Source organism: Vulpes lagopus, chromosome 5 (genome assembly GCF_018345385.1).
Source record: "Vulpes lagopus strain Blue_001 chromosome 5, ASM1834538v1, whole genome shotgun sequence".
Lineage (NCBI taxonomy): Eukaryota > Metazoa > Chordata > Mammalia > Carnivora > Canidae > Vulpes > Vulpes lagopus.
In genome coordinates, this window is record NC_054828.1 from 112,144,869 (window position 1) to 112,164,135 (window position 19,267).

Consider the following 19,267-nt stretch of genomic DNA (forward strand, 5'->3'; position numbering starts at 1 on the left):
GCTTTTTTAAAGATTTTATTTATTTATTCATTAGAGACAGAGAGAGAGAGAGGCAGAAACATAAGCAGAGGGAGAAGTAGGCTCCATGCAGGGAGCCCGATGTGGGACTCGATTCCAGGACTCCAGGGTCATACTCTGGGCCAAAGGCAGGTGCTCAACCGCTGAGTCACCCAGACATCCCTAGCTTAGAGGTTTTTTATGTGGAGAAACTATTTCAATAAAGGAATGGTTTGCCTTTGTAGTTTCTATCAACACAGTGTGTAGCACTAAGAATGAAAGGAAATCAAGTTGTGAAAATCACCATTGCCTAAATAATGCTTCCAACACATACAGTTCTATCAAACACTGTTTCCCTGGCTTTGGCTATAATGAGAAGCAATTTAAATTATTTCAGTAGTCTTTTCAGACAGAAGTACAATACTTTTTATACATTCTTAAAGACCTTGTCTGCAGCTAAATAACTCCACTAGCCAACAGGAGTATATAAAACTGATTTCTGTCAGTGATGCTAAAATGTTTCCCCTCAGCCTTGTGCCTTTGCACTGGTCAGGCTACAAGTTAAAGGTGAAAGAGTTACATAAATATGACTTACCTATTCATGAAGTATGTTTATTCTCTTAAATTTTTTTGAAAAATATTATCAGCTCATAACAATAACCTTAAGCAATAATATAAAAGATACATAAAAGAAAAAAATATTGTCCCCATACCTTGTCAATAAGAACACCAAATATTGGGGGATCCCTGGGTGGCTCAGGGGTTTAGCGCCTGCCTTTGGCCCAGGGCACGATCCTGGAGTCCCAGGATTGAGTCCCGCGTCGGGCTCCCGGCATGGAGCCTGCTTCTCCCTCCTCCTGTGTCTCTGCCTCTCTCTCTCTCTCTCTATCTATCATCTATCTATCTATCTATCTATCTATCTATCTATCTGTCTATCATGAATAAATAAATAAATAAATCTTTAAAAAAAAGAAAAAGAAAAAGAAAACCAAATATTGGGGCACCTAGGTAGCTCATTCAGTTAAGTGTCTGCCTTCTGCTGAGGTCATGACTGCAGGGTCCTGGGGTCAAGCCCTACACTGGGCCCCCAGCTCAGTGGGGAGTCTGTCCCTCTCCCCTCCCCGCCCCCACTTGAGGGAGTGTGGATTGTGTAAACATTGTGTTGAGGGAGGGCAAGAGCCCTGTCTCTCTTACTCCATTGTTTCCGTCAGGAAAGACTGATACAAACAATTGCAAAGCATCTAGCGTGGTGCCTGACACATTTTGGGCACTCAAAAAACATTTATGGGAGGAAGGAAAGTGCTGAATTCACACCTGGGTTACTATGACTCCTTGGCAAGTTTAAGACTGACTGCTTTATCTGTGTAAACAAGGGGAAATGTCATTCTCCTTAAAGCCATTCACTGTCTCATGAGCTCACTCTTTTCCTTCCTCCTCATGTGTCTTTGTTCCTTGAGGCCTGCCTTCTCTATAAATCTGTCTTGTCTATAAGAACTCCCTTCTTCAGGGAGGCTGTCTTCAAACTCTTTCTTCGAATCCAACAGCATAGGGATGCCTGGGTGGCTCAGTGGTTGAGCATCTGCCTTTGGCTCAGGTCATGATCCCAGCGTCCCAGGATCGAGTCCCACTTCGGGCTCCCCTCAGGGAGCCTGCTTCTCCCTCTGCCTTTGTCTCTGCCTCTCTCTCTCTGTCTCTCATGAATAAATAAGTAAAATCTTAAAAAAAAAATCCAACAGCACTTATAAACTCTGCCATACTACTTAGCATTTAATCCACAATGGGTTAAAGGGAATCCACCCTTTTACCAGCACCCATCGCTGTCCTGGGCATATAGCTCATTAAATACTTTAATTGCAACTGGAACAATCTTGTGTGCCAAGGCCCTTCATTGAAGTCTGAAGTATAACCTCAAGATTTGTTATGAAAACCCTTGGGTATAAGGAACAACAAACTGGGAAAAACTGGAAAATGACCCTGAAAGCTATTAAATATCAGAATGATTTTTCAAGTGAGTTTGTATAATCATATTTAAATTAATTTAAATATATCTGTTAGATGAACACATAACTAGGTATTACCCTGCCTGAGGCAGAAGTCAACAGACTTTCTTTGGTGTTTTCTATTTCTAAGGGCCCATATATATATATTTTACAAACTCAGACCTTTGGAAGTTCAGAGAAAAGGGAAAGCAATTGTTTTTTCCCTGTATTTAGTTTGAAAATGATATCTGAATAGCTCTCACCCTGTTCTGCATCCATTTTAATGGAGAAATGGCTAAATCTAGGGCTAAAGCAGAGACTAATAAAAGATGAGCCTGGAGTATCTTATAATATCAGAAAGTAAAGCACTCAAGAAACAAAACAATGGGGGTATATCAAAGGGACAGAGGAGCCAACTGAAAGAGCTCCCCATGGCCAAAGCTGGAACATTTGAGCAATGAAATAATGTAGTACTGGATTATAGCCCAAAGAATAAATTAAAAAAAAAATTTTAAAGACCCATGAGGGGGATCCCTGGGTAGCCCAGCGGTTTAGTGCCTGCGTTTGGCACAGGGCATGATCCTAGGGTCCCAGGATCAAGTCCCACATCAGGCTTCCTGCATGGAGCCTGCTTCTCTCTCTGCCTATGTCTCTCCCTCTCTCTCTCTCTCTCTCTCTCTCTCTGTCTCTCATGAATAAATAAAATCTTTAAAAAAAAAAAAAAAAGACCCATGAGTTCATTCAGATATAATTAGGTGGCTGAATAAATGGGGAGGGAGGCAAATTTCCCATAGAGAATTCCAAATAATTCTCTGCTCTTCCCCTTAAGTGTGGACTACACTTAATGACTTACTTCTCTTGTAAAGAGAGAGGAAAGTAACTTTACAGTGGAGAAAGCTGGCAAAGACTGCCTTAGCCAAGTAATCAAGATTAACATTATCAGTGGCAAGTCCCCGTGACTGTATGTACTCTTGATATATGTGATGAGAGAATGATGCTTCACCTCTGTGGTCTTCCTCCCAAAAACCATAACCACACTCTAACTATGAGAGAAACAGATCCCAACTGAGGCACATTCTACAAAATATCTGACCCATCCTCAAAACTATCAAGGTCATCAAAAAGAATGTGGGCAGCCCGGGTTGCTCAGCAGCTTAGCGCCCCATCTTCAGCCCAGGGCCTGATCCTGGAGACCCGGGATTGAGTCCCAGGTTGGGCTCCCTGCATGGAACCTGCTTCTCCCTCTGCCTGTGTCTCTGCCTGTGTGTGTGTGTGTGTGTGTCTCATGAATAAATAAACAAAATCTTAAAAAAACAAAAACAAAGAATGTCCAAGAAACTGCTCACAGCCTATAGGAGTCTAAGGAGCCATGACAACTTAATGTAATAGGGTATCCTGGAGGAGATCTTGGGACAAAAAAAAGGACATTAAGCAAAACTAGTGAAATCCAAATTAATTAAGTATGGAGTTCAACTAATATCAATACTATTTCACCATTATGACAAATGTAGCACATTACCAGGGGTTACTAGACATTACCTGGATGTGGGGTATATGGAAACCTGTGTACTACCTTTTACCTTTTATGTAAATCTAAAACTCTTTTAAAATAAGAAGTATAGGATCCCTGGGTGGCGCAGCGGTTTGGTGCCTGCCTTTGGCCCAGGGCACGATCCTGGAGACCCGGGATCGAATCCCACGTCGGCTCCCGGTGCATGGAGCCTGCTTCTCTCTCTGCCTCTCTCTCTCTCTCTATCATAAATAAATTAAAAAAAATTAAAATAAGAACTGTACTTGAATAGTTCTAAAATACAATCTGGACACCAGGTGACTAATGCTTATCTCCACAACTATGCTTTTAATTTCAGGGTGCTGGTGACAGTTTCGTGGGGGCTTTGGCCTTCTACCTGGCTTACTACCCACATCTGTCCTTGGAAGAAATGCTCAAGAGATCCAATTTCATCGCTGCAGTCAGCGTCCAGGCTGCAGGAACACAGTCATCTTATCCATACAAAAAAGACCTGCCACTTGATCTGTTTTGATTACTACTAACCCTAAAGTAAATGTACCTGGAAATAAAATGTACTTGGGGGAGGGAGGTGGCTCCTCTTAGCCAGCAGCTTACTATAAAATACCCTCTTCTCCTTTATTTGCAAATATGTTCATTTATGAAGTCATCCTCCAGCTTTCATTTATTCTTTTATAATGATGATTTCTTTGCTTTTTATGTATTTGCAAGAGCCAACCAAAATTAAGATCCCATGCCCAGGAACTATACAAACATTAGCACCAGCAGGAACCAGCAAACTCACTAGCCAACAGATTATGAATACTATGTGTCCACCATAGATCAAGGGTTGTGGATAACAATATCTAGAGTCGGAGCAGAGAATGTTAAATAAAGGGGGCACACATGGACTGTTCAAGTAGTCCCTAAGAGGGACAGCTGATATTCAGCCTTAGTGTTGCCAAAGCTTGTTTTGCCAGAGAAGCCAGAAGCTTGGGTGTTCATTGAAATTTTATCAATGTTTGTATCAGCAATTGATTTTTTTAAAAACATAAACACCACCTGTGGGCCACATTAAGCTTATGTGCTGAAGGGACGAATCATTTGTTAAGCCAGATTTTAAGCTGTTGTTTTGCTTTGTTTTTAATGGTGATTCCTGTGTGTCACAGACCCTTTGTGTCAGGCTTACCCAGGATCGGGTGAACAATTTTTCTTGTAACCCAGTATCATATATATAGTTTCAACCAAAAAAAAAAAAAAAGCGAAGATCTCACCTATTATTACTTTGAGGCAGAGTTTTAACAAAAGATGCCAGAAAATAGCTAATGGACTATAATACCACAAGCCCCCTGAAAGTCAACAACTGTCTACATCTAATTCCAACTTCAGAAAGCCAAAGCCACTCTTACATATCCTCCATAGGCAGCGTGGGCCACAGGGAGGGAACACTGGTTTCCTCATGCTTGGGGTCATGGTGAGCACACCATCAGTCTTCTACATAAATGCTTTAAGTGGTGTAGGATATGAACCAGCACAACTCAAAACAGAAGCTGATCCTTCTTATATTCAATCAGAAATGTGATCAGAAGAAAATTGGGACGCCTGGGTGGCTCAGCAGTAAGCGCCTGCCTTCAGCTCAGGGTGTGATCCTGGAGTCCCGGATTGAGTCCCACATCAGGCTCCCTGTATGGAGCCTGCTTCTCCCTCTGCCTAGGTCTCTGCCTCTCTGTCTCTCATGAATAAAAAAATCTTTAAAAGAAGAAAACTGAGTAATTCTGAAAATCTGTAGTAAACAAGAGCTTGAGTGAGAAAGTATATGGATCTGGGTAGGGCAGTCTTACTTTATGTGAACATTAGGGATTATCAGTGGAATTTCCATGTTGGTTAGCTGTGTGGTACCATGCTGCAGAAGTCCTAGCTGTGTTTCTATGGAAATACCAGTTCTTCTTAAAAAAAAAAAAAAAAAAAAGGAAATTAGAAGATAAAGGGAGTCCAAAGCATTCCTAGAAACTCCTAGATACTGCTTTAGTGACCTGAGTTTGAGAATTGGACCAATGGCATTTTTCCTAATTATATAAGCACACAACAAAAGTTCTCATGGTTTCTTTTGTGTTACAAGGCTGGCCCACTTCTTATTCCTGTTCAGCATTACTCTGTTATATCACACAAGAGTTTTTTCAAGATTACTCTGGAGAGTGACTCTGCCTTTCCTATGAAGTACAAAGAGGAGCAGACTGGAAAGTCTTGCACAAGTTTCATTATGGAAACTTTCTTTTATATGAAACAATGGTTATTCTTTAGTAATATAGTTGTTTTTTATTTCAAAGAGTGGGGGAAAACATCACTAAGAGACAATAGCACAGGCTATTTTAATATTTTTTATTAAGGGCTATAAAAATATCCAGAAAGATAAATAAATGTGATGCAATGATATATGTCCTAATATGAAGAACTTTCTTTCAGTACATTGTTTTTCTTCACAATGGCCTTCAAATCACAGGAGGCAGTGATTCTGTGCTACTTCCTCTTCTTTTATTACACACTGCAGAATTTCTGAATCAGTATCCCGCCCTTAGTCTTCTCATTTATAAATCAAATTCATTTTCAATCCATTGTTTAGAGGGAGCGTATTTTCTTCTGTTCCACAAAGAGGACTTTTGTTTTCACTGTAAGAGAAAAATGAGTTGTAGCAGAAAACTAAAAGCATCACCATTTCTAAATAAAAATACCTATCAGACTACAAGTACTCTCCTTTTTCTTATTTTACTATTCCTCTGACACGGAGATGGAGCAGATTTGCAAACTCAGTTCCTCAATCCCAGAGGCCAAAGAAACCTAGAGAAAATGGGAAGGAAGCCAAGGGAAAGCTCACCAGCCAATCAGTGGCACATTTGGTACCCCACAAAGTCATTTCTCACCCAATGTGAAATATCCAAATTAAAAAAAGCAAGGAACAAAGCATGGAAAGCACTCAGTCTTCACCCAGTTAATGAACAGTCTTGCAGAAAATTAGCAAGACCAGACAAGAGCTGGACTCCAAAGAAAAAAGCAACAAGAACTGAGCAGACCAAGGAAGAAAAGGCAGTCTGGCTAGAAGAGTAAATACACATCAAACCTTATACTTTCCAGAGATGCCTTAATATATCCAAATATGGATTCTCTAGTATGGTAATAGAATGAAAACTATAACCAAAATCTCATTATTGAAAATACCATAACAGAGTACAGCTCTCTGAAACAAAACCAAAACAAAAGTACTAATTGCCTGGGGTGCCTGGATGGTTCAGTCAGTTGAGTGTTCAACTCTTGGTTTCAGCTCAGGTCATGATCTCAGGGTCAGAAATCAGCCCCGTGGGATCCCTGGGTGGCTCAGCGGTTTGGCGCCTGCCTTTGGCCCAGGGGGCGATCCTGGAGTCCCGGGATCGAGTCCCGCGTCGGGCTCCTGGCATGGAGCCTGCTTCTCCCTCTGCCTGTATCTCTGCCTGTCTCTCTATGTCTATGTCTATCGTGAATAAATAAATAAAATCTTAAAAAAAAAAAAAGAAAAAGAAAGAAATCAAGCCCTGCTTTGGGCTCCATGCTCAGCACAGTCTGCTCAAGATTTTCTCTCCCTCCCCTTTCCTCTCTGCCCCTCCCCTCACTAATGCATGTGCAGATGCTCTCTAAAATAAGCAAATAAAAATAAAATCTTTAAAAAAGTACTACTTGCCTGGATGAAAGGTCAGGGACTAGTGCTGGGCAGTAAGGTTTTCATTGTTCTTAAAATGCCTTATAGCACTCCCCGATTTCAAAAATAATAGGAAGGTTAACTTAGGTCCATTTCATAGAAAAAGTAGGAACCTGGAGTTGAAACTGGGTTTAAACCTGGGCTCTAGGGATCCCTGGGTGACGCAGCGGTTTAGCGCCTTCCTTTGGCCCAGGGCATGATCCTGGAGACCCGGGATCGAATCCCACATCGGGCTCCTGGTGCGAGCCTGCTTCTCCCTCTGCCTGTGTCTCTGCCTCTCTCTCTCTCTCTGTGTGTGACTATCATAAATAAATAAAAATTTAAATAAATAAATAAATAAACCTGGGCTCTACATTTATATCTGCTATGAGTCTTTGGGCAAATTTCTCAAAATGCTCGGCTTTCAGTTTGCTTCCCTATAAGGGGGATAACTTCATCTCCCTCACAGAATTGTTGTCAGATATACAGTTGAATTGAAAGGACACATTGCTATCCTTAATCATAAACATAAATTAATTTTCTGTCAAAATATTTGCTGCTTAATTCATAGAAGAATGAATCTGTCAAACTCTTTCCTTACATCTAACCTAGATCTATTCTGCTTCAATTAAAGTCTATATTGTCTTGTTTAGTCATCCAAGGAATCAAAACTGACAAGTTTTCATTTTCTTTATGATAAGCCTTCATATATTTAGCAAAGTTAAATAAGCTTACGCCTCAGCCTTTAATCCTTCCTCACTGCAAATGAGCATCTAGCTTTATATGAGGAAAAGGAGTCTGAAAAGACACAGGCTGGTTCTAGCCAGAGTATGCTATGAAATGCTCAAATAATTGGGAACTCTTCTGTTTCCTTTATAAAGCAGACTAATAAAACATTACCCTTAAACTAACCATTTACTCACTGCAATAATATATGCTGGGAGAACTGCCAAGCTATTTGGTACCTTGGGCAATGGGGCAGGCCCCAAGGCGAACATCAACATTCTGGCCTGCAGGGTATTCAGGAGGTGGGCAGAAAGCCAAGCAGTCCACTGTCCCAGAACATTCTCTTCTTCAGAAAAGACAAAGTTGTGCGGTCAAGGCTTAGACCATCCCTTATCAGAAAAGCTCTAACAGTTTGTTTGAAATTTATATATGAATCTGTTCTCCCACTTTCAACTTATGATCAGAACTGCTCATGGTTGTGTTCTTTCCCAATCTCAAAACTTAAAATCAATCTGATAAATAATAAGCTCCTAACACTTATACACTAAGTATGAAAATCCTGATACATTTTCATACTGAAAATATAAAACGTATTCAAGTAACATTTGTTAACACTGGACAAGTTTCTAAAAATAAACTCTAAGGGAGCTTAATGTTAGAAAAACAATTACTTTAAAGTTCATCACTCTGAGTTTTCATCAGCTGATCTAAAGAAATCAGAGGGAGAAAAATACCACACCAACTCAGTATCATATTGCTGTGGTCTGAATACTTGTGTTCTCCCTACCCCAAATGCATATGTTGAAATCCTAACCCCAAACAGGATGGTATTAGGAGGTGGGGGCCTCTGGGGAGTACTTTGGTCATGAGGATGTTTTCATGAACAGGAGTAAGCATTATAAAAGACCCCCACAATGCCTGCTTGCCCTTCCACAGGCTACCAGGAAGAGGGCCTTCATCAGAAAGCAACCATGCTGGGACCTTGATCTTGGAAATTCCCAGGCCCAGAACTCTGAGAAATAAATTTCTGTTGTTTATAAGCCACCTAGTCTGTGGTATTTTGTTATAGCAACCCAAAAGGACTAAGACACATACTCTATCATTCTAGTAATTTTTCTACCATATGAGGTATCACCCTGAAATTCAGACCCCCAATCATCAGGTACAAACCTAGAATCTCTTTTATGTTATGATAAAGAATGACCAAAATTTTTAACACCATAAAAACAGCAGGGAATTTTACTTTTGTTGAAGAATGGAAATTATCCAATTTTAAGCTGACAAGAGGGCTTATTTTGAAGGTGATATTTTTATTTTTCTTAGACATTAATGAATGCAGCATAATGAACAGTTCAATAGTGGTTGTGAGACCTTCTGTACAGACTCTGAAGGTGGCTATGAATGTAAAATGTAGCTGTTAGCCAGGATTCTCACTTAGAGCCTACCCAGACATCATGCACTGCTGGGTTTAACCTCCTGTGAAACCTCTCAGTAACAGGTCCCTACATAGAGTAGTTTAGGGCCCAGGCTTTGGAGTCAGACAGTCTTGAGTTCAAATCTTTGTTTAAACATATTTTAGCTATGTGTCCTTGATTAATCAAGATTCTTGACAAGAGATTCCTCATCTACAAAATGGACATTGCCTGGAGAGTACAGGTGCTTGTGTTCATGACATCTGAAGATGCGAGATTTGTATAGGTAAGACAGACCTTTCCATTTTGTTTGATCATTTAAAACACTTGTTTGTTTCCTTTCTTTTAGGGATCACTGTCTTTTATTGCCTTTATTGTCCTTTCGTTGTTTCGGGGCGGGCGGAGGAAATTCCGTTCCTATTATTCCATCTTGGCCAGAAGTAAGAGTCTATAAGGTCTTAGTTAATGAAAAAGCTGATTATGAGGTTAAGTAACTGTCTTTCATTATATAAGGGATTGATTTTGGGAATAGGATTCTGATAACAGTTCAATTCTGATCACCAATTGGGTGTCTTACAATTCAACTCAATTCTGCTCTCTTTTTGTGCCCTAGCATAGCCATGGTTTGTGGTCCCAAGAAGCATCTGAAGCATGTGCAGCTCCAAAGCACTAGATGCTAGATAAACTGACCAGTGCGTTTGCTTCTCATCCATCTACTGGTCCCCACAATCTCAGAGAATGTCTCCCACTCATCATTTTCCTAAGGAACAGACTTAAGTATGCCCTAACAGGAGATTAAGTAAAGAAGATCTGTTTGCAGTGTTTTATTAAGATTGATGGCAAGGTCTGAACCGATATAACCTACCCTGCTGGTTTTATGGATGTTACCAGCATTGACAAGACATCCATCTGATGTATGACCCCAAGGGATGCTTTGCTATTCATCATATCACACCTGAGGAGGTCAAGTAGAAGTTGTGCAAACTGAGAAAGATCTCTGGTGGGACAAAAGGAATCCCTCAACTGGTGACGCATGATGCTCACACCATGTGAAATCTTGAGCTCATCAAGGTGAAGGACAACATTCAGACTGATTTGGAGACTGGAAAGATTACTGATTTCATCAAGTTTGACACTGGTAATCTGTGTATGGTGACTGGAGGTGCTAACCTGGGAAGAATTGGTGTGATTACCAACAGACAGACACCCTGGTTCTTTTGATGTAGTTCATGCGAAAGATACCAATATGAGAGCTTTGCCACCCGGCTCTCCAACATTTTTGTTATTGGCAAAAGCAACAAACCATTTCCTTTCCCCATTGAAAGGGTATCTGCCTCACCACTGCTTGAGAGAGAGACTAGAGACTGTCAGCCAGAGCTGTGGGTAAAATGGTCTGCAGGTGATGTGACTGAAATTATGCTTAAAGATAATACAGCATGATTTAAAAAGAAGAAGAAAAATCTTGATAGCAGCTACCAGTGATTAGTAACTCAGGAAGAGCCAGACAAAAGTGACACACAGGGGCAAGGTATGGGGAAGGGGCACAAAGCTTCTATGCCCTTTCCCAGCAGGTTACCCTCCCACAATCACTACACGGTCACCAACCCAGAAGCTCCAGTACAGTTCTTATTAAGAAGCAATTATAAAAAAAAAAAAAAAAAAAAAAAGAAGCAATTATAAAGAGACTGTTCAGAATCCAGGACACAAAAATGAAACAAATGGCCTGGAGTTTTAAAATAAATAATTTGTTTGCTAGTTTATATAAATCTGCTCATGAAATCCAAAAACAAAATTGGGCTCCTACCAATAGCAATCAGCTGCTGTCTTTTGTTTGTAAGCAGGCAATCTGGCCTTGGGAAAACTTGTCTCTTTTGGACAAATACTTCTATCTACTGAGACCTTTAAAAAAAAAATTTATTGAGAGAGAAAGAGAAAGCACAGGCAGGGGAAGAAGAGGGCGAAGCAGACTTTCTACTAAAGCCAGGAGCCCAATGTGGGGCTTAATCCCAGGACCTTGGCATCATGACCTCAGCATAAGATAGACACTTAACCGAATGAGTCACCCAGGTGCCCCTTACTGAGACCATTTAAAGTTACCATTTATTATGGCATTTTAGCAGAGGGTATAAAATGGAAAAGGACTTTTCTTATCTTCCAGCACTAATATACAGATACCATACTTCTTAAGTTCAAATCTGGACTGATCTAACTGCTTGCCACTGTTAGATGATCCCAGGAGAATAGTCCCTTTCTTTCTGAAGATACTCTTTTCTTTGTTTCCAGAACAGTATCAGCTATACTTTTTACATGGATGGTTTCCTTCCCAGAAAGAAACCTATCTAAAGGATAGAATAGAGGTGAAATCTGCCTCTTCCCAACTTTATGCTGTATCTCAGCATCCCGCTTGTGTCTCTCAAAGCACTGAGCAGAACATCATTTTCTTCTTTCTTTCTCTCCCTTCTAAACCAGATTATAAGTACCACGAGTGCGGAGACTAAGCCTGAATGTGTCCTGGTATATCCCAGCACCTGGGACAGTAAGTGGCAGTACAGTAAACATTCAAAACTCACTTGCTAACTGAATGCTACAGAATTAAAGGGGCCGCAAAACTGCCAAGATATGTTAAGCTTCATTCTGGAAAGGGCAGCAGACCTTGAAAGCATCTGAATTTATTTTGGAGTAATTTATCTGAATCTTACCAATTGGGTCATAATGTAAGAGAGTGAGTTTCTCCCGTAGTCGGCTTCTCTTAGTGTTGAAGGAGTAACCTGTTCCAGCTTGGCTCAGCATTTTCACCAGAATGGTTCTAAGATTTAAAAAGAAGCTATTACAAGCTGAGGAAATAGACTAAAGTCAGTCACAGGAGGATGGCATATTGTGAGAACTCTGTACAGTAGTATTAGTTGTGGGAATATCACTTAGCCCTAAGAAGGTTCAGTTCTAAGACAGCCTACATTTTCCATAAACCACAGTTTCAATGGCTCAGATTTCCAAGGTTTGTTTCATTATAGAGTGCCTTGGTTATCAACTAACCAAGCAACAAAAATCAAACCACACTGTTGTTGTGGGAACACTCAGACACCCACCTCTTGGAAGGAGAAGTCAGGAAGGGTGAATTTGCAAAAGTACTGGTAATGCTAGGTGACCAGTCACGAAATTGTGAAGATGGCCATCTCAAGAAAGAGCCCTCTCTTCCAGGATGTGCAATAGGAGTAGTCAGAAAGGGACAAAATAAAGGGATTGGAACTTTTACACTGCTAACATGCAAAACCTTGTTCCCCTTCATATTTTAAGTTATAGTCATCCAAAGAATAAAGTTCATGTTTTGCCTCACTAGACCTTTTAATACGTTGTACTGTTACTTTTTCATGTGTCTGGCTTCCCTGTGTAGACCATGCTATTTTATTTCTCATCTAACTCCAAAAAGAATTTGTAGCACCTACAATACATTACACATCTTTGCCTCCTTTTCGATGTCTAGCACAGTGCCTCACACATAAGAGGCATACACTTGCTAATTAAGAAAGACAATAATTAGTCATTCATTCAAAAAGATTTAACAAATACTTATTAAGTGCTTACTCTGTGGAATGCACTACAGGAATTGCAAAGCTCTAAAAGGCTATAGCTGCCCCCTCCAGGAACCAACAGTACACAACAGTACAGTAAGGAAGGTGAGTTGTGTAGACAAGGTCTATAAAGCAAGACATATTTGACAGATGTCACAAGAAGGATACAAAGAACATTAGAGGCAGGGAGTAACTCTAAAGAAACCAAAGGCATGGGAGGTTCCTAAAGAACCTGGAGGGGGGAACCCTAACATAAATAGCTGGATTGTGGGAAAAGCAATATGAATAAAAGCTATCTTGAAGAAAACACTAACTTACATGTTTTTCATTAACTTTAATCCAAAATACCTAGTTTTATGATCTGTGATGTGTCTTGGGTTGTAAGAATTTTCCAATTTTTTTTTCCTGGAAAAGAATTTTCCTATTTTTAACACAGAAAATCTTACTTCAGTTATTGTCTACAAAATTTATTTTGAGATGCCACTTTGGTATTTATAGTTTCTCTGGTATAGTGTGGAATCTTTAATCTTTGCTATTTTTGAAATGCTTATTCCATGAATGCAAAGGATTACAAAACTCATTAAAACTGACTGTAGTTCAATCAAATCACAGCTTGTTCAGCCTGATTCCTGTAGTGGGTGGGCTCCAGACAAATGGCCCTGGGTCCTCCCTCTGAGGACACAGAAATATGGTGGTAGTCCAAAAAGAGAGCATGGGAACCCTGATGTTTTGTTTAGGAACAAGACAACAAGAGCTTCTTCAATTATTTAAACACTCACTTAAGTAGGTCGTTGGGCAGAAGGGAAAATATTTTTTGAAAGAATTCATCGAGCCAAAACAATTCCCCGAGTAAATAATCCTCAAACCAACTTTCAGAAAATCCAGACCAAATGCTTAGTTAAACCTAAGGAAGTACTGGCAGCGGCTGGAAAAACAAATTGAACATAAACAAGTAAAAAAAAAATAAAAAGAAAAAGAAAGAAAGAAAAACCTTACTTACTTTGACTTGCTCTTGGCAACTTTTTTGCAGAGAGGAAAGGTTGAAAGAGAAAAGAAAATATCAATTTATTAGCTTTTTTATGCAAAGTTCATATAAATGTCTGTAATACATATGTAAGTCACGAAGTAGGCCATGGCTTGCCATTCAACTGCTCCCTAGCTTGTAGAGCTCCCGCTAGGATTCTAGAAGGAAGACAAAGATCCAAGAAGACCAACACAATTCTGTATATAATGCTTTGCACAATCCCTTTCCAGGTGGACCGGTTACTTTCCAAATCTAAGATCTGCTCCGTATGTTCCTCTCCTAAGGTGCAAAATATTTGCAATGGAACAAGCCACTGGTTTGACAAGTTAGCCGACGCAAATTGGAACCGTCATATTAGGTGGAGGAGGGAAACTACCCAGAGCCCAGCTGTTCTGACTTAGGGTAAATCACTGCCCGGCTCAGGCCATTTCCCCATCTTCAGAGTTCGAAGCAAGTGAACTAAAAATTCTGAGGTTTTTCCCCAAATTCGGACATGCAGGGATTGTACCAACATGTCCGTACGGAGGACTGGGGAAAGCGCCCCGCTCCTGCTGTTCAGACTCTACACTCCCCGCGTCGGACCCCAACGGGACCCAGAACCAGCGCCGCAGACCCGCCCCCCCAGTACCACCCGCCCCCAAGGGGAGGCGCGCCGCGGGGCATGCCGGACGTTGTAGTCCAGAAAGCCTGGAGAGTCGCAGCGCCAGCTTCCCGGCCGCCGCGCGCCCCCGGCCCCGCACCGTCGCGACGCCTGCCTCCCGCCCTCGCCGAAGGCCCTGCCGCCGCCTCCAGCCCCACTCACAGGTGACCGCGGACAGGAACATGGTGACAACACCCGCGCGGTCTCCGAAACGGGCCCAAAGTCTCTCAACAAACAAGTGCTTCCGGGGCACACACCTTGTCCCGGAAGAGGACGTCGGGAGCTACCCGAGGCCACGCCCCCCATATAAATCTTCAGGCCCTCCCCCACCGGTGACTGAGTTCATTGCAGGGCCGGCGTCTTACTGTAGTGGGGTTGGAGGCTGGAATCCCCTTCCCTACCAGAGAATGAGTTTAAAAGCGCTCAGGTCCGCGCCCTAGGCCCTTCCTCTTACTTCTGGGTCAGAGTTAGGTCCTTCCATGCTTGTTTCATTAAATAATCGCCACCACCTGCTTTAAAGCCATAGGAACTGTGTTTCTCAGCTGCTCCAGGCTATCAGGCCCCCTGTATTTCCTTAAAATGTTTCCTTCGGGGACGCCTGGGTGGCTCAGTGGTTGAGCATCTGCCTTTGGCTCAGGACATGAACCTGGGGTCCTGGGGTCGAGTCCCACATCAGGTTCCCCTCGAGGACCTGCTTCTCCCTCTGCCTGTGTCTCTGCCTCTCTGTCTCTCATGAATAAATAAATAAAATCTAAAAAAAAAAAAGTTTCCTTCGTTTGCCTCTCCCCAACCAACTTCATCTCCACCTGGTTAAGAGCTGCTCTCAGTCTCTTCAGAGTTAGAACTCCCACCTGAAGACCCCCCCATTCCTTAATCTGTTGGATTTCTAAGAGGGCCCCACCTTGAGCATCTTCTGTTAACTGCTGTATCTGAGCACCTGCTACAGTACCTCCAAGAGGGGCTGGACAACAGGTTTGGGGTGCTCACGTAACTCGTTCAGTGTCACAAAACTAGTAAATGGCAGAGTCAGAATTCCACCACAGGGCTTGTATGGAGACTCATGCCTGTCCCACTAGACGTTGGGACCTACTACTAATTTGCATCTTCAGTTCTTCACTCTCTCTGCAAGGAACCTGGGCTCTTTCAACACCAAGAGCATCTGTAACCTCATTTCCCAACTAATAATCAGGACTTCTGGATTTTTTAGCTAATCTGTGATTTTGTCTGTATATTAAATCTTACAAACGTGAAATAAAATTCAATCTCATGGATTCTCTTCACAAAAAGTAATAAAATTATTCGAAAGAAAATGTAGCTCTTCATGGGGCACCTGGGTGGCTCAGCTAGTTGAGCATCTACCTTCATCTCAGGTCATGATCCCAGGGTCCCCGGATAGAGCCCTGCATGGAGCTCCCTGCTCAGCAGGGAGTTTGCTTCTCCCTCTCCCTTTGCCCCTCCCCCCTGCTTATGCTCTCGCTCTCTCTCGCTCTCTCTCTCTCTCCCCCACTCTCACCCCCTTACTCTCAAATAAATAAAATCTTGGGAAAAATTAAAAATAAAATTTAGTTCTTCAATTCCTTTTTTTTTTTTTAATTAGAACTGTCCCTGGGGCACCTCAGTGGCTCAGTCAGTTAAGTGTCAAGTCATGATCCCAGAGTCCTAGGATGGAGGCCTGCATCAGGTTCCCTGCTCCTCAAGGAGTCTGCATCTCCCTCTCCCTCTTCCTCTACCCCTCCCTGCTGTTCATGTGTGCAGTCTTGCTCTATCAAATAAATAAAATCTCTAAAAAATAAAAATAAAAATAAATTGCAGCTGTCCTTGCCTTTTAGTACCTTATAGGTTTTTATCACCGTCTAATGATTTTCAATCTTTTAATAACCTGACTCTAACAACTGAGTGCCCTCTAAGTGCCCAAATCCTTCCTTACCTTGTGCAGTTCATCTGCTGACAAAGAGTTTTAAGTGTTCAAGAAGGTCAGGTTTCTTATCTAGGAAATCCCTTTAGAGGATATATAAGAAAAGAACCCAGGACTGGAAGCCAAGAAACATGCATTTTAGCCTTTGTTCTGACCTTTGGAAAGTCAACTATTCACACCTCAGTTTCATGTTCAATGGAGCATTGGATCAGTGGTTCTCATCCCTGATGTTATATCAGAGTCACCTGTTGTCTTTTTAAAAATCCATTTGCCACCAATGAGTTTCAAACCCTGTATTTTCCCCAAGTTTTCTATAAAGAAGCATTTCAAGCATATCAAAAAGTTGAAAGGATAGTGCAATGAAGACACCATATACCCAGTTCTACAAATGTTAACATTCTGCTATGTATACTGAATAAATAAGTATATTTTATATGTTTTTTGCTAAGCTATATGAAAGTAAATTGCAGAAATCATAACCCTTCACCCCTACACATTTAAGTAGGTATCTGTCAAGACTAAGATTATAACTATACTACTTTCTCTCCTACAAAAATTAACATTTCCTAATGTCTAGTCCATATTCAAATTGTCTTTTATAGCTGATTTCTTCCAAAACAGTATCTAATCAATGGACTAAGACAACATCTCTCTCTCTCTCTCTCTGTCATAATTTGACATCAAACTTTTGCCTCCCCTCCTTCCTCCTCTCTACAGAAGCCACTCTGATGAGGGCCCCAGTGATCCCTACAGTACCAAGCCCCATGGTCAATTCTCCAGCATTATGTTACTCAGCATCTATCAGTTTTATTTTACACGGTTCCTCCACTCCTCCTTGAAAAACTTTCTTCACCTGGTGTCCAGGTGTCCACTTTCTTGGTTCTCCTCCTTCCTCATCAGCAGTTCTTTCTCTGTTTTCACCTCACCCACCCCTCAATGGAGGCATGCCAGGAGCTCAGTCTTTGGATCTCATCTCTGTCCACTCATTCCCTTAGTGGTCACACCTGAGTTTGGGTTTTGAAAAGCTGGGGGCTGAAGTTTTCAAATTTATATCTCCAGTCTTAACCTTTCCTCTGGGTTCCAGATTGCATATTTAACTGCCTACTGACATCTTATGTCCAAAATCAAATTCCCAAACTTGCTCTGTAACCCTAAGGCTTCCCCTGTATCAGTGTATGGCAATTTTATTTTTCCAGTTGTTCAAGTAAAAAGCCCAGGAGCCAACTTAATTCCTCTTTCTCTCATGCCTTATATGTAATCAATCAGTAAATTCTGTGAATCAAATACCCACTCAGTGAAGCCTTCCCTGGCCACAGAAGGAAAGCAATACACACACACACTCCCTATTCTCCTTACCTCAACTTTATGTTTTCCTATAGCACTTCTCACCATTTACTATTTTGTACTTGTTGATTTCCTTATTATCTGTCTTGCTCACCACAACGTAGACTTCCTGAGATCAGGAATGAACTAAGTCTTATACACTTACTGCTGTATCCTGGAGCCTAACACAGTGCCTACCACATCTATTGACAATCTGATGAATGAACGAATAAATGAGGCTGAGATGAGAGGTACCATACAAATTTTAATTAATAAATATGTTTAAATAGCAAACAATAATAAGGGTATACCAATAGTTTTAGCATTCAGGAGACTTTATAAACTTGTGGGAGTTTGGGGGTTTTTTCTTAGAGAGTGTGCACTGAGGCAGGAGGGGCAGAGGGTGAGAGAGAATCTTAAGCAGGCTCCATGCCCAGCATGAAGCCTGATGTGGGGCTTAATCTCACGATCCTAAACTCAGGGCCCTGAGATCACAACCTGAGCTGAAATCAAGAGTCGGACACTTGATTGACTAAGCCACCCACCCAAGCTTGCTCCTTCCTACAAGCTTGTTTTTAAAAAGAGATAGCAGTGGGGCACCTAGCTGCCTCAGTTGGAAGAGATTATAGCTCTTGATCTCGGGATTGTGAGTTCAAGCTCCACATTGGCTGCAGAGATTACTTAAATAAATAAATAAATAAATAAATAAATAAATAAATAAATAAATTTAAAAGAGAGATATTGGGGCACCTGGGTGGCTCAGGCAGTTGAGTGTCTGACTCTTGATCTCTGCTTAGATCTTGATCTCATGGTCATAGCTTGAGCCCCACATTGGGTTTTGCACTGACCATGGAACCCACTTAAAAAATTAAAAATATATATAAATAAATAAAAAGAGATAGCAAATGAACTATTTCTTGAAATTCCTGAATGGAGTAGAAAGGAAGCAGTGGCTTTCTAGTCTCATTACTTCAACCTGCATCCACCTGTTATCTACATGTAACACTCTGTTGGCAGTTGATAAGTATTAATTAAAATGTTTATTAATACAGATGCAATTCATGATTTGGGTTTGGGGGTGGGTTTTTGGGTGGGTGGGTTTTTTTTTTGCCTGAATCTACATAATGAGCCCTCTGTACCTTATTAAAGTGTAGAATAATTAGAGAATCCTGGCAGCCCAAGTGGAAGGGATGAAGGCCTTAGGGGAGGGGCACCCATCTCTTTGGAAGGGATGTGCCGAGTTGGGGAAAAGTACAGCTGTTTAGCCTGGATTCTCAGCCCAGAAAAGCAGATGGAGGAGAACATTTATTGAACATATACTTTTGCAGAGTTTTAGACAGTGCCTGTGTTACATTGCTGAACACTGCATTCCTAGCACTTAGCACTGGAATTCAAAACCAAGATCTAGAAGCTATTCCCCTCCTCCTCTACTATTCCAAGAAATCCCATTGTCCAGCTCACTGTCATAC

The 19,267-nt window shown here is 41.3% G+C and overlaps 2 protein-coding genes and 1 pseudogene across 6 annotated transcripts in view; 2 read left to right on the forward strand and 1 right to left on the reverse strand.

Annotated features, from left to right (window-relative positions):
• Nucleotides 1-6,226, forward strand: part of RBKS (ribokinase) — a 93,184-nt gene extending 86,958 nt beyond the window's left edge. For 4 of the 5 annotated variants that reach the window (XM_041755101.1, XM_041755104.1, XM_041755100.1 and 1 more), the window contains one exon: nucleotides 3,845-6,226. In XM_041755101.1, coding sequence (XP_041611035.1) covers nucleotides 3,845-4,018 — 174 coding nt within the window. In that variant the 3' untranslated portion in view covers nucleotides 4,019-6,226. The remainder of the gene's footprint in view (nucleotides 1-3,844) is intronic. The other variant, XM_041755103.1, reaches the window with a different exon arrangement.
• MRPL33 (mitochondrial ribosomal protein L33) lies at nucleotides 5,849-14,806 on the reverse strand. The gene is made up of 4 exons (XM_041755105.1): nucleotides 14,723-14,806; nucleotides 13,897-13,915; nucleotides 12,027-12,133; nucleotides 5,849-6,149 (listed from the first exon to the last, which is right to left on the reverse strand). Exons 1-4 carry the CDS (start codon nucleotides 14,742-14,744, stop codon nucleotides 6,100-6,102), a joined length of 198 nt encoding a protein of 65 aa, XP_041611039.1. The 5' UTR covers nucleotides 14,745-14,806; the 3' UTR covers nucleotides 5,849-6,099.
• On the forward strand, nucleotides 7,103-12,019 carry LOC121490898 (annotated as a pseudogene).
• Nucleotides 14,807-19,267: the final 4,461 nt, after the last annotated feature.